This window comes from Primulina tabacum, chromosome 11 (assembly GCF_025594145.1).
Source record: "Primulina tabacum isolate GXHZ01 chromosome 11, ASM2559414v2, whole genome shotgun sequence".
NCBI classification, from domain to species: Eukaryota; Viridiplantae; Streptophyta; class Magnoliopsida; order Lamiales; family Gesneriaceae; genus Primulina; species Primulina tabacum.
This window is the reverse complement of record NC_134560.1, coordinates 1478847-1491189: the sequence shown is the minus strand read 5'-3', so window position 1 is coordinate 1491189 and position 12343 is coordinate 1478847. Positions and strand designations below refer to the sequence as shown.

The following is a 12343-nucleotide window of genomic DNA, read 5'->3' as shown; positions in this document are numbered from 1 at the left end:
AGTTGTATAAATCAAAGTCTTCTAGTGAATCTTTCATAGGTGGAAGAAGAGGTGACGTAGCAATTGCTAATATCCGAACATCCATAAACAAATTCGTGTTTATTTATTTATTGCATTTAATTGTTGCTACTGCTTTTAATATACTTTCTTGAAACATTTTACGTATTTTTCATATACAAAATATTGCATATCAAGTGTTTGATAAAATATTTTAACCAAAAACATTTTTACACGTTCAACTTGCATATCTTTTAAATGTTTAATCAATTTTTTCTAGATATTTTTTTGAATATATTCCGCTTGGTTTGAAAACCAAACTCCATTTAATTTCTCATGTTCAATATTTCATGAACCGAGTTATTTTAGTTCAATGTTTATCCTTCAAACGATCCCATCAGTTTTAATTCTTGCACTTAATAAAATTTCATGGATTCATTAAAAATCTATTGACATTTTGAATATCTTTAGATTTTTGTAGAGTTTTTAAAATTCAAGTTTGAAAATCACACGACTTTTTAAAATTTTACAAGAGTTTACATTGAATATCACTGAACTTTTATATAGTATATAAATGTCTAGATTGAATATCTCAAGAATTTTTTTTTTTTTTTGCTTGTTTTTTATATGGAGATTAAGCCATTAAAATCAGATTTACCCCTCCCCAGGTAAATGATGTTTCACGTGTTAACTCCACCCTATCCTCATGTGTTTGAATGAAACATTGGGATTGGCGGAAAGATTTTAAACGAATGGATATAAAATGCATAAAGTTCAAATAATTAGGTTGAAGAGTAGATTAGAAATTTTTGTAAAAATATATTTAGTCAACACAATGAACTTCAAATCTTTCATTGTAATTTTGAGCCCAATCGTTGTAATGAATTTGAGATATAGATTTAAAATCAAATTCACTCAAATCCTTTTATCTAAAACAAATCGGTGTAAAATGAACCGCGACCTGAATGTAGATGAACTCTTGTGAAAGTTGAACGCGATAGGATTGTTACCAGAAGATATTCACCACATTGAAACTTATTGTTGTGACAAAATAACCTGCTTTTCCAAGCACAAAACCTAGGAAATTGATTAAAATGTCATTTTGGGCATAAAACATGCATAAGAAACGAAATTCCTGACGCGAGCCATCACAAATAACGAATCTCAAACTTCTTCCAGGCTATGATTTGACCTTCAATTCCACCGACTAAAATTTGAACCGTGGGAACCTTCAATAGTGATGCAACCACAACGAAATGCACCTGTGTAATGGTGTGGTGCAGGCCTTTTTTTTATCACTAGCGGATGGGGTGGTATTGAGCAGATATTCTTTTGGGAGGAAGTTTCCGCAAAATGAACAAAACAAGAGCTGATGGTAGAATCTCGACGAGCTGTTTCAATAATCTATATTAGAACATGAAAATATCTAAGTTGGACTATACTGAAAGACAGAAGCAGTACCGCATAGTAGATTAAATTTAGCACAGGATGGTACAGTACATCAAGTGTTGCATCTGAATCAAATGCTGATAGCGTAACCTGCAGTAGAAGGGTATAACCTCAGCCAGGAGCTAATCAAACAAATTTTTAAGAAAATGAGACCCAGCAGTAAACGTGGGTCTAGAAACTAGAATATAACTTACCACAAAGCATCTTATAAGAAAACAAGTAAAGCATATAGCTGTCACGTATCCAACCTGTAACAAGAAATGTCTTAAAAAACCATCAAATAGACAACAAATTCAAATGAAAGCAAGGACCACAAAACCAACAAGGCCTCAAATGAACACTAGATTACTCGCCAAAAACCCACGACCATGTCCACCACGAATAGTTTAAACTAGAAGTTAAACACATTATTGCAAGTATTATTAATTGACCCGTCTCAAGATGATGCAGAACACTATAATGAATGAACCATCAGAAAGTCAATTGCATCAAGCAGTCTTTCATTCTCAAAAAACCAGAGGAATAGCATCCACAGGATAAAAGGCAATCCTACCAAATCAGAACTGGTATAGCTAGCCATACAGCGGAAACTAGAATTTCTTGTACAACATAATTACATAGATGTACATCCGGTTCGATTCACAAACCTCGTGCAGTTTCTTTCTTCTTCCTTTAGATTCAATAGGAAAGCGTCTCAGCATGAAAAATAGCCTAAACAAAGAAAAAAAACAATTCAGTGATGCAGAAACTTAAGATTTAAGAAATCAGTTGAAAGAAATTAATGTTGCTCTTATGCAGAAAGGGCATGTACGAAAATATCACTTACTTCCCTCCATATATCAGAAAGCCCAAAGCCGCTACAAATGATACCACTGCAGAAATTAAAGAGGAAAATCAACAACAGGCAGTTCATCTATCAGTAAAGTAGGGTAACCAATAAAACCAAAGCTGCGGCAAAACATAAATATTAAAAATGCAACCAAAGAACTACAAGAGATTGACCAGCTATAAATATCTTTCCAATGAATTCCACAATGGCATTATCATTTATCCAGAGGTACACCCAGATGCAAACCTGTTGTCAACACAGCCAATATCTTATTTAGGTAATCAAACCAGATACAAATATGAGAATAAATCGATTAGGTGAATAGATGACAGCTCAATACAGGAGTTCCTCCAAAAAAAAAATACTCACATTAATATATCCAGCATAATAGGGGTATGTGTTTGGCTAGTTAAATGAAAAGCTAGAACAGCTTCTACAAACTATGCCTTCCATTTATAAAAAAAGTTCTCTTTTGAATTTTAATCCAAGCCATTTTGAAAAGGAAAGAGATACTAAGTTCTAAACAATTGATGCCCACAAAGCTCAATCATGAAAACTGAAAGGGACAAAAAGAAACATAGAGTAAAGAAGGATCTGAAAGGTAAATGGTATGAGAATGGCAGCTATAATCGACATGAACAAGATGTAATATGAGAAACTAATTTCCAAATATAAACAATGATCACGAATAGAATAGAATCACAAGAGATAGGAGTAAATAAGCCAAAGCTGCGGTTCAAATGCACAAGCACTAACCTGTATGAAGTAAATGGCACTATTTATAGAAATGTAGCTAATTCTCAGTTTATCAGTTGGCAAACTTCTAGCCTGACCAAATATAAGAATAAAATTTTCCGTGAACTTTCATGTCACATAAACATATTCACAACTCACAAGCATCTGAATTCACCAACAGTTCAATCAGGACTGGAGAAAATCCTTCCAGCCAATTATTGACTGCATTTGGGATACTCATACTCCAACTCCGTCATAGTTTGTCAATAACTCTCCACTTATACCTGATGATATATCTCAGCCCAAAAAAGAGTAAGAAGAGTATATGTGGAAAAGAACAGCAAGCCAGGAAGATCCAGCAGCACCAGGGTTAGTACCTGAATTATTATGATTCATATCAGCAGATGAGAATAAAACCACTAAACAACTAAATAGTCCACAGATGATCCTAAAGGGCACTATTTCAGGTGCTAAACAGGCTTATAAAAAACACAGCACTTGACTATTATGCACCTTTTAACTGAATAAAAAAGATTCTCCGAGAAAGAGACAGTCACCAGCACAAATGGAGTGGAAATAGATAAACTATTCGATCATCAGTGTCTAACAACAGTTAAAGCAAATTATACACGATAAAGATTGAAATGTTAATAGATCCAGAACACAACAGTAACCTCGACCGGTAAAACAGAAAAGTTATATGGATTAACTACAAAGAAAAAATATGACTGATATTAAAGTTTAAACCAGGATGATTAACACACTATGTAAAGGAAATATATTTGATTTTTCCCCCAAAAATCATTATTCTCCATTAATCAAGTCCAGAAAGACTTCGAAAGCGGTCGGCTAACACCTTAAAACTTATGGCTCTTTAAACGATACTGACAAGCTTCGATCTTAGAGAAGATTTAACTGAGTATGAGATTTTTGCATTCAACTCCCGTGTATTAAATGAATTTGACACTTACCTCTCTCGTCAAGTATAAAAATAATATGTAAAGGGGTTAAGTGCTAAATACATTAAATACAGGGGAGGGGAGGTGAATGCAAATAACCGGTAAAAGTACATAACATGAGCCAAAATTGTTAATAGCATAAGTAATATTTGGGAAGGTGAAGCTTATTACCTTAGGATGCAAAAGAAAAACTTTCATGTGAAATCCAAACATCACAGCACGCACTGCAATGGATGACATAATAATTAAACCAAAACAGAGACATGCAGGCAAAATTTTAAGCGAACTTCTCATACCTCCATTCACAATGAAGTTCATGAAGTGGAAAACCTTCTGAGTTGTCCAACCATACTCGGGCACCCTGAGCTCAATTCTTATCAATTGAATCTGCAGAGAAGAGAAGACACCAAGTCTAAAAAAAAAGCCGCCCAATAAAATAGAAGTCCTCAAAAGAAAATAATAACATGAAGCAAAAATATCATAATCAAGAAAAAAAATTAAGAAGAAAAACTGAATGAACAAGAAGACAACTTCACAAAACATGACTTTATAACAACAAGACTTGATCTTTTTGTGAATCATCAAGAGAAATTTATACATTATATATACACAAAAATTGATTAAATAGACACAGATAATAAAAATACAAACGAAATTGTTGATAGACATACGAGAGCAACTAATGAAACGAGAGCGTAGGCGGCGCATAGAGTAAAGAATATTCCGTCTTGCCACTCAACGGATTCATTGATCTCGTTCCACCAACCGGCAGACAGTCCTCCGACTCCGGCACGAATTGCCGGAAAGCTCGTTGGCATTCTCATCCTTTTCCAAAAAGTAGAAAATAAAAATTGATTAGCTGTCAATTATATATACGAGGAAATCAAATCGAAGAGGGAAGAGAAAACCCCAAAGAACAGATAAACGCGAAGGTTCTTACATTACATCAGTTAGGGATTTTGTGTCAGTCACGACAAAACTAAATTATTTATGGGGTATTATGTAATTTATAGTCCGTCCTTATTTTTAAATTTTTTTTAAAAAAGTAAAAATTTATGTGTGACGATCTCACGGACGTATTTTTGAGATAAATATTTTATTTGAGTCGTCCATGAAAAAATAATATTTTTTATGCTAAAAGTATTATTTTTTATTGTGAATATCGATAGGGTTGATCTTTCTCACAGATAAAGATTTGTGAGATCGTTTTACGAAAGACTTACTCGTTTTTAAAATATCTTGAACAGAATATTTCAAGTATATTTGTTGTACTATTTATCAATTATCTATTACTATTTCTAAAAAATAATTTATTATAGTCAAAATTGTGTCATGCTATATTATTTTATCTTTTTCATTCTTTTTTTCCCCAAATTTCAAACTAGTCCATTACTTTTTAATTTCACGATTTCCCTTCAAATTATACTTTAGTCTTTCATTCTTTGTAATTTTTTATAATTACAATATGATATTATAAATATAATAATTTTAAATTGCAATATGATTATTATGATATTACTAATTATTAAGAATTTTCGTAATAGAGTAAAAAATTATTCCATGATATTTATTTTATTTTTCTGTTTTATTTAAAATTCTTTTTTTTCAAATTGTAGTTTAGCCTATTCATCTTTTTAATTTCATTATTTTATATTGTATTTTAGTCTCTTATTAGTTTTTACAATTACAACATAACCATCATTTAAATATAATAATTTTTTTTACAATACAACTCATCGTTACTTTTTATCATTATTATATTAGTCCAATTTGAATACAAATTTAATTAATTATTAGGAAAAAAGTGTTTAAACACGCAACATCTATATTGATGCACTAGTTTAAATATATGACTTTTATAATACCTTTTTTTTAAAGTTAAGATTTAAAGTGCTAACGATGATTAAATATTAAAAAATTTAGATAAAGATAAAAGATTATTAATAATTTTAAAAAAATTTAAAAAGATGACATACGATAATTATAAATTATAGAGTTATATATGTTATGTAGCCAAAAACTGTGATTATCCGATTTACTCTGTTAGTTCGTAAACGGGTCCAAGTAGCTGGTGAAGAAAAATTTTTGTGGATTATCACCTGCGTCACAAACAAACGTCAAAGGCGCCGGGATTTGCCCGACGTAGACACTCCGACACTCAAGTCAGAAAATAATTCAAAGATATTAATTGAGAGCTAAAAAGTTTAAACATAAAATCATCCCTTGGATAATGAGAATCATCTCCTATTTATATATATTTTTGGAGTGTATAGTGGACTTGAGGTTTTATAATTAATTGTGGGCTTAGACTTTTATAATTAATTAAGATCTCAATAATAAATTGAATAATTACTTATCAATATGTAAATTTAGTTTCGTGTCATCAGACATACCAACTTCTAGTAGTAAAGGGTTCTATCACTTATTATATAGTATAGATGCTACAAAATTTACGTGTTTTGAAAATTAAAAAGGGCATGATTTAAATTTTTTTATTGAAAAGAAATTCAAACCACCATCTAAAATGTCATAATTAAATGAACCTGTCCGAGAAAATCGATTCTGAATTGCAACGTGGGATCTCATCATTAATCTACTACATGGAAAGTGGTTGTTTCTATTGTACTTGGACACAATATTTGCTTTCAAGATCCTCATTTTGTTCCAATATATGTGTACATTTAATCTTTTAAAAATCATTAATTGATAAATTTTTCTGGGAAACCCATTTGATCTTCATAGAGAAACATGGATACAAGAATGCATAATTTCTGAAGATTCTCTTACAAAGTAGAAAAGGTTCTAAAGGAGAGGTAGAAAAGTGGTAGGCATTCTGTGTTGTTGCAAGGATTAATAAAAGCGATGCAATGAAGAAGAATCCATTAAAAACTTCCAAAAGTTACGTCAATGAAATTAAGGCATCACAGAAATATGATGGTGGGGAGGAATTATGCCCAATCGCCAGAAGTATTTCTATGTATACAGGTTAGAATCAGGAACAAATCTATCTTTTTTCGTTTCATATTCTGCTTTTTTTTTTTTTTTTTTTTTCTCGTGGTTTGTGATCATGTTCTTGCAAATTACATCATTTTCCATCTCATATGAAGATCGACTCTAAACGTTTCTGAAATTGTAACATGATCTCGATCATACGATATTTAGGTAACGGAAAACAAAGGAAGATAGCTGAAGATATACTAAGGCATGGAAATGTGATTAGAGTTCCGGCCACAGTATTCACGTTTCGCGAACTGGCCATTGCTACAGAAAACTTCGGTCCTGAACTTCTAGTCGGTGAAGGAGGCTTTGGAAGAGTCTACAGACTACAAGGGTCACCTTAAGAATATCAATCAAGTATTTGCCACCTTTCCCTGCTGCTTTTTAGTTTCAAGTTGTGTTTCAACGTATAATTTTCACGTTATTTCTTGCCAAGATTGTTGCTGTCAAGCAGCTTGACAGAAATTGGATTCAAGGAAACAGAGAATTCCTAGCAGAGGTCTTGACATTGAGCCTTGTCAACCACCCGAATCTAGTAAATTTGATTGGATATTGCGCAGATGGCCGCCAAAGGATATTGGTGTATGAATACATACAAAATGGATCTTTAGAACATCATCTTTATGGTAAATACCTCAATATGATTTGATAATATTAACATTGGAAAAAGAAACTTGTACGACTGGGTTCGATTTCTTGGTGGTTTTGTGGGTAAAGTTGCTACTTTTTTATGTTTTCAGATTTGCCACCAGATAAGAAGCCTCTGGACTGGTACACCAGAATGCAGATAGCTAAAGGTGCAGCACAGGGACTTGAGTACTTGCATGATACAGCAAACCCTTCAATAATATACCGTGATTTCAAGATTTCTAACATATTGTTGGACGAGATGTTCAATCCTAAGCTGTCGGATTTTGGACTTTCTAAGTTGGGTCAAAAAGGTGGAGAAGATCATGAGTCCAGTAGGTTGATGGAGACGTATGGATACTGTGCACCAGAGTATGCTCAGACAGACCACCTTACGACTAAATCTGATGTTTATTGTTTCGGGGCTGTGTTTCTTGAGATTATTTCAGGGAGGAAAGCAATAGATAATTCAAAACCAGCTGAAGAGGACAATCTAGTAGAATGGGTTAGTTAACTAACTTATTTTTCAATCAAATTTATTGAATTTGTGTCCAGTTTCACAAGTCGAACCAAATTATATCCTAAGCAAACTCAAAACGTTATGTTTTGAATCTTGTGCGCGCAGGCGAAGCCACTTTTCAAGGACAGAAGCAACTTTACGTTGATGGTGGATCCATTGCTCGAAGGGACATATCCGGAGAAGGGTCTGAATCAAGCTCTTGCTATTGCAACTATGTGCCTTCAAGAAGAAGCCAGCACACGACCCCTCATCGGGGATGTCGCCACTGCACTTGAATATTTAGCCATGGAAACAGATGAAGATATGAGTGCAACAGAGCCGGAAAAAAATAGCTGAGCTAAAGAAATTTTCTAGGACCTTTAGCATATATGGACATGATCAATATATTCTTTTTACATATAAGGAAGAAAAAGGGATAACGAGTTATGAGAATTGTTAGAATACTTAGACAGCGGCATGCATTTTCACATCGGCTATATTTATGTAAAGATTATAATTTAGCTATCATTTAAAAAAAAAAAAAACCGCATGATAAGGAAATTGGCCGTCCTTTTTGTTTCTGTTTTGGGCACTTCTTCTGTGCAAATGGGGTTTGTTTAAGTTTCTAAAATAGACTGCTTATTTTGTGGCAGAGGCTTCAGGGCACAGAGAAGAGATGGTCTGAGATAATGTGTAAGGCGTGATGTTGGAGCCCATTAATTCTTTGTGCGATCACTTCTTTAACATATTTCTGCACACGATGTGACTCGAACAGTAGAAGTTCGGGCTCGGGTAATGAGAAACCAACATGCCCACATTTCGACATCTAAAGTGTTTCATTAACATACCATGCTTAAACTTGAGTTTGTTTGTTCGTTTAGGCTCTCCGGTGACAGCAGTAGCTGTCAAATTTAAAAATAATTTCCATGCACTTTCAAAATAAGATTTCTAAGAGCGGAGCATATAATGCCTTCTAACCATGAAATTTATAAGCTCACCATGATAGTATGCACAATTACATATCCTCGAAATAAATTCAGAATTTTTTTGGAATTTACTGCCTATGCGCCATTTTCCTAAATTTAAAAAGAAAGATGGAAGAAAACACCAGGAGCGAGCTACAATTTGCAAAAGATGAAAATATTTTTATGGGGCTTCCATTCTAGAGGAATAATCAAACCTACCACTCGTAGGAAACCAATTTGTAAGTGGCTATTCTTTTCAAGTTTTAACACACGAATTTGTCAGCAGTACCGAATTTCTGTTACCAGGAAAGTCATCTTTTGACAAAATAAAGCCGTAAGGTGTAAATTTGAAGGGATAAACTTTGATCTCTACAGAACTGCTGTTTCGATTTCTTTTAGTTATGACAAAGGTTAAAATCCAGTAGTTCAACAGATAAAACTACTTAAAGCCTAAACAAAAGATGGCCCAAATCTTTTACATGAAGAAATAAACAAGAATTTCTGAATTCAGATCATACTTTTGGAACAATTAAATGTCGCAAGGCTGAAATAGGCATACCAAGATTGGATCAACACCTCAGCTGAAGTTGTGATTAGAAACTGAGTTTACTAAAAGCATGTTGCAAATATCTCCTTCAGTTCTCCTTTTACTTCATCGCCAGCAAAAATAACCTCAATGGCCTTCTGAGCTAGCAGAAACATTTCCCTCCTTCCAAGACCTTGCAATGAAGAATTTAACAAAGAAAACCATCAAGGAAGCTAACACCTCAAGGAAACAAAAATTTTACTCCATAAAAACATAAAATCAACAAAAAAACAAGAACCTACCAAATGCAGATGAGGCAAGGCTGTACTCATTAGATAGACTAGTAGAAAAAACTCCGGCATCGTCCGTGCATAAAACTAATGGGTGGTTTGATTTATACAAATCAGCTGCAAGTAAAACTCACATGTTGAGCATGGAATTTGTTGGTCGTCAGTTTTGGAAACTATTTAGTTTTTCTCAGGCGCACAAGGGAAACACAGGCTGAAAGTCATCAGGTTCACTCCCACAAATTGAAGCAAAACCAGAAAAAAGAGTATCAATGCAGAATTAACAAATCTCACCGAAATGATGAACATCCACCGAAGCAATTGTTTCGGTTCTAATGTTGGAAGTCAAACAAATCTCCACCTGTGAATCAGGAAAAAGCTAAACAAATGGAACAATTGGCAGTGACAGGCAATGATGGATTGACAGGAATTTACGCGCGCCAGTTATTGCATTTTCTAATGAACCGAGTAATGGATTAGGAATCGAACCGGGATCTTGAGACTTTTTAATACTTCCCACTCCTCCTCTTCAAAACAACAAGCATGTCCGATTCTCCTCGGATGAAAATCTAGCATCGCGAGGATTTCCTTTTGATTGGGAACCTATAAGCACTAAGTAGCAAAGTAGAATACTCAGAGTAATGCAAATGGCAATATCATGAAATAATAATTGACCAAGGAGCAAAGTCAAATGCACCTCTCCACAGTGCAGCGTGATTGGAAGCCCTTGCTTTTTCGCAAACTCTAAAGCTGGTAAATACGTCACCCTGGTACAAGATAAACTCAGAAAAAGAATTACGTTACAGAAACTAAATGGAAGAACACATTATATACGACAATTGGTAGAATAGAATACCATTCACCAATCCCTGGATTGCCAGAAAGATCTATGCCCACCACTCCCAAGTTTTTCATTTCCAGCGCTAGTTCAACCTTGACAAGGTGAAGAGTTTTAAATTCCTTTGGGTTTGAATGATTTACATCTTGACGCATCTTCATTCATCAAAGTGCACAAACTTACAGTTTCCATAGCAGCTTTGGTAGTTTCACGACGGTCAATACTGAGAAGAAGCCTCACATATATCTTTTTCCTTTCAATTCCATTACAAACCAAAGAAGCACGAGCAGAAGTTTCTACATCAGAAAGATCAACCTCAACAGCATTGACGGATCTTATTCCCTCGAGAACTGCTTCCATGTATGAGCGCTTGCTCATGCCTTTGGAATCATTCCTCTGCAATTTAATTATCGAGAGGAAACAATTCCTTGCTTACTAAAATTGTCAATTACAGATCAACGCAGCTACAACCGACTGGTGGTACAAAATCATATACCTTTGGAGTTGTTCTCAATTCCAAGTAAACGACATTATCAGCAGCAAAATCTTCAATAACCTACATAAAAAGAAGAGTAAATAAGAATTTTGTGTATGAAACCGAAAAACTTCATGAAAAGAAGCTCGCACCTCTTTGGTGATTCTTGTGACAGTTTTGTGATCAGTAGTAAGAATATGGATTAAATCAAACATCTTGAACACTTCACGGAGTGATCGATCATCTGAATTTTTGTGGGTGGGAGCAAAATTAACCTCAAATTATAAGAAAACCACATAAGCGAGCATTGAGCAAACAAATGAAATGACAGCTAACATTAACTGATGAACCCAATTCAACACTATGATCATCAAAAATTTCACAGGCAGAAAAGGTACATACTTTTCAAAATTACATGCTCCACATCGGAGAAAACTATAGCGCCCTTCTCACTCAAATCTCCAGCAAGTTCCCTGCTCAAAAAATTTTACTCAGAAGAATTAAACTCAGCATTCCCCTTTGCCCATAACTACACAAAACATCTAATCTAAAACAAAAGGCATCTCTAATGCTCACAGAAATCAAATAATGCAACAGAATAAAATTTTATCAAGTAAATTGAATAATGAAAGAAAATGTGTAGATTAGTAAACATACAACAGAGTGGAGTCTCTAATGGAGCCATTTAGGTGCGCATGTAGTTCAATCTTGGGCATCGACACACACCATTCCATGTTTCCCACTCAACTTGCTCCACAATACTTTTTTCTAGGACAAGTACACTTGGGGGGACTCCTTGGTTTTGAAAGCCAAGAAGAAATTTTTTTCACGTCTTGCCGAAACCCGACAGGCGGACGCAGTCAAATCACGGATTGGGCTTTGGTTGGTGGGCTTTAATAATATCATGGGCCCATTGTCACCGTTTCAGAGGCTTTAATTATATATATCAAATATCGAATATCAAATACCAAATACTATATATATATAAATTAATATTAATATTACGGAAAAGTTTTAATTGCTTTCAATTCAACTTATTAAGTGACCATTAAACTATTTTGCAGTAGTTTATGTTATTTTAAAAAATGTAACTCATTATGCATATACAACTCGACTCATTGAAATTTATCAAATTAGTAATTTTTTTACAAAATTTATGT

General features: G+C 33.9%; 2 protein-coding genes and 1 pseudogene across 2 annotated transcripts; 1 reads left to right on the top strand and 2 right to left on the bottom strand.

Moving 5' to 3' along the window:
- Positions 1 to 1000: 1000 nt before the first annotated feature.
- On the bottom strand, positions 1001 to 4926 carry LOC142518551 (tobamovirus multiplication protein 1-like). The gene is made up of 11 exons (XM_075621340.1): positions 4641 to 4926; positions 4266 to 4356; positions 4141 to 4193; positions 3295 to 3387; positions 3032 to 3103; positions 2449 to 2521; positions 2273 to 2318; positions 2094 to 2157; positions 1641 to 1694; positions 1459 to 1536; positions 1001 to 1388 (listed from the first exon to the last, which is right to left on the bottom strand). Exons 1-11 carry the CDS (start codon positions 4791 to 4793, stop codon positions 1296 to 1298), a joined length of 870 nt encoding a protein of 289 aa, XP_075477455.1. The 5' UTR covers positions 4794 to 4926; the 3' UTR covers positions 1001 to 1295.
- A 1736-nt stretch (positions 4927 to 6662) lies between these two features.
- On the top strand, positions 6663 to 9292 carry LOC142519166 (putative serine/threonine-protein kinase PBL23; annotated as a pseudogene).
- Positions 9293 to 9425: 133 nt separating this feature from the next.
- LOC142519167 (N6-mAMP deaminase) lies at positions 9426 to 12009 on the bottom strand. Its single transcript, XM_075622099.1, has 11 exons — positions 11841 to 12009; positions 11586 to 11656; positions 11336 to 11427; positions 11205 to 11264; positions 10892 to 11104; positions 10727 to 10803; positions 10568 to 10637; positions 10360 to 10473; positions 10165 to 10231; positions 9886 to 9990; positions 9426 to 9776 (listed from the first exon to the last, which is right to left on the bottom strand). The coding sequence occupies exons 1-11, from the start codon at positions 11915 to 11917 to the stop codon at positions 9667 to 9669; spliced, it is 1056 nt and encodes a 351-aa protein (XP_075478214.1). The 5' UTR covers positions 11918 to 12009; the 3' UTR covers positions 9426 to 9666.
- Between the last annotated feature and the right edge of the window lie 334 nt (positions 12010 to 12343).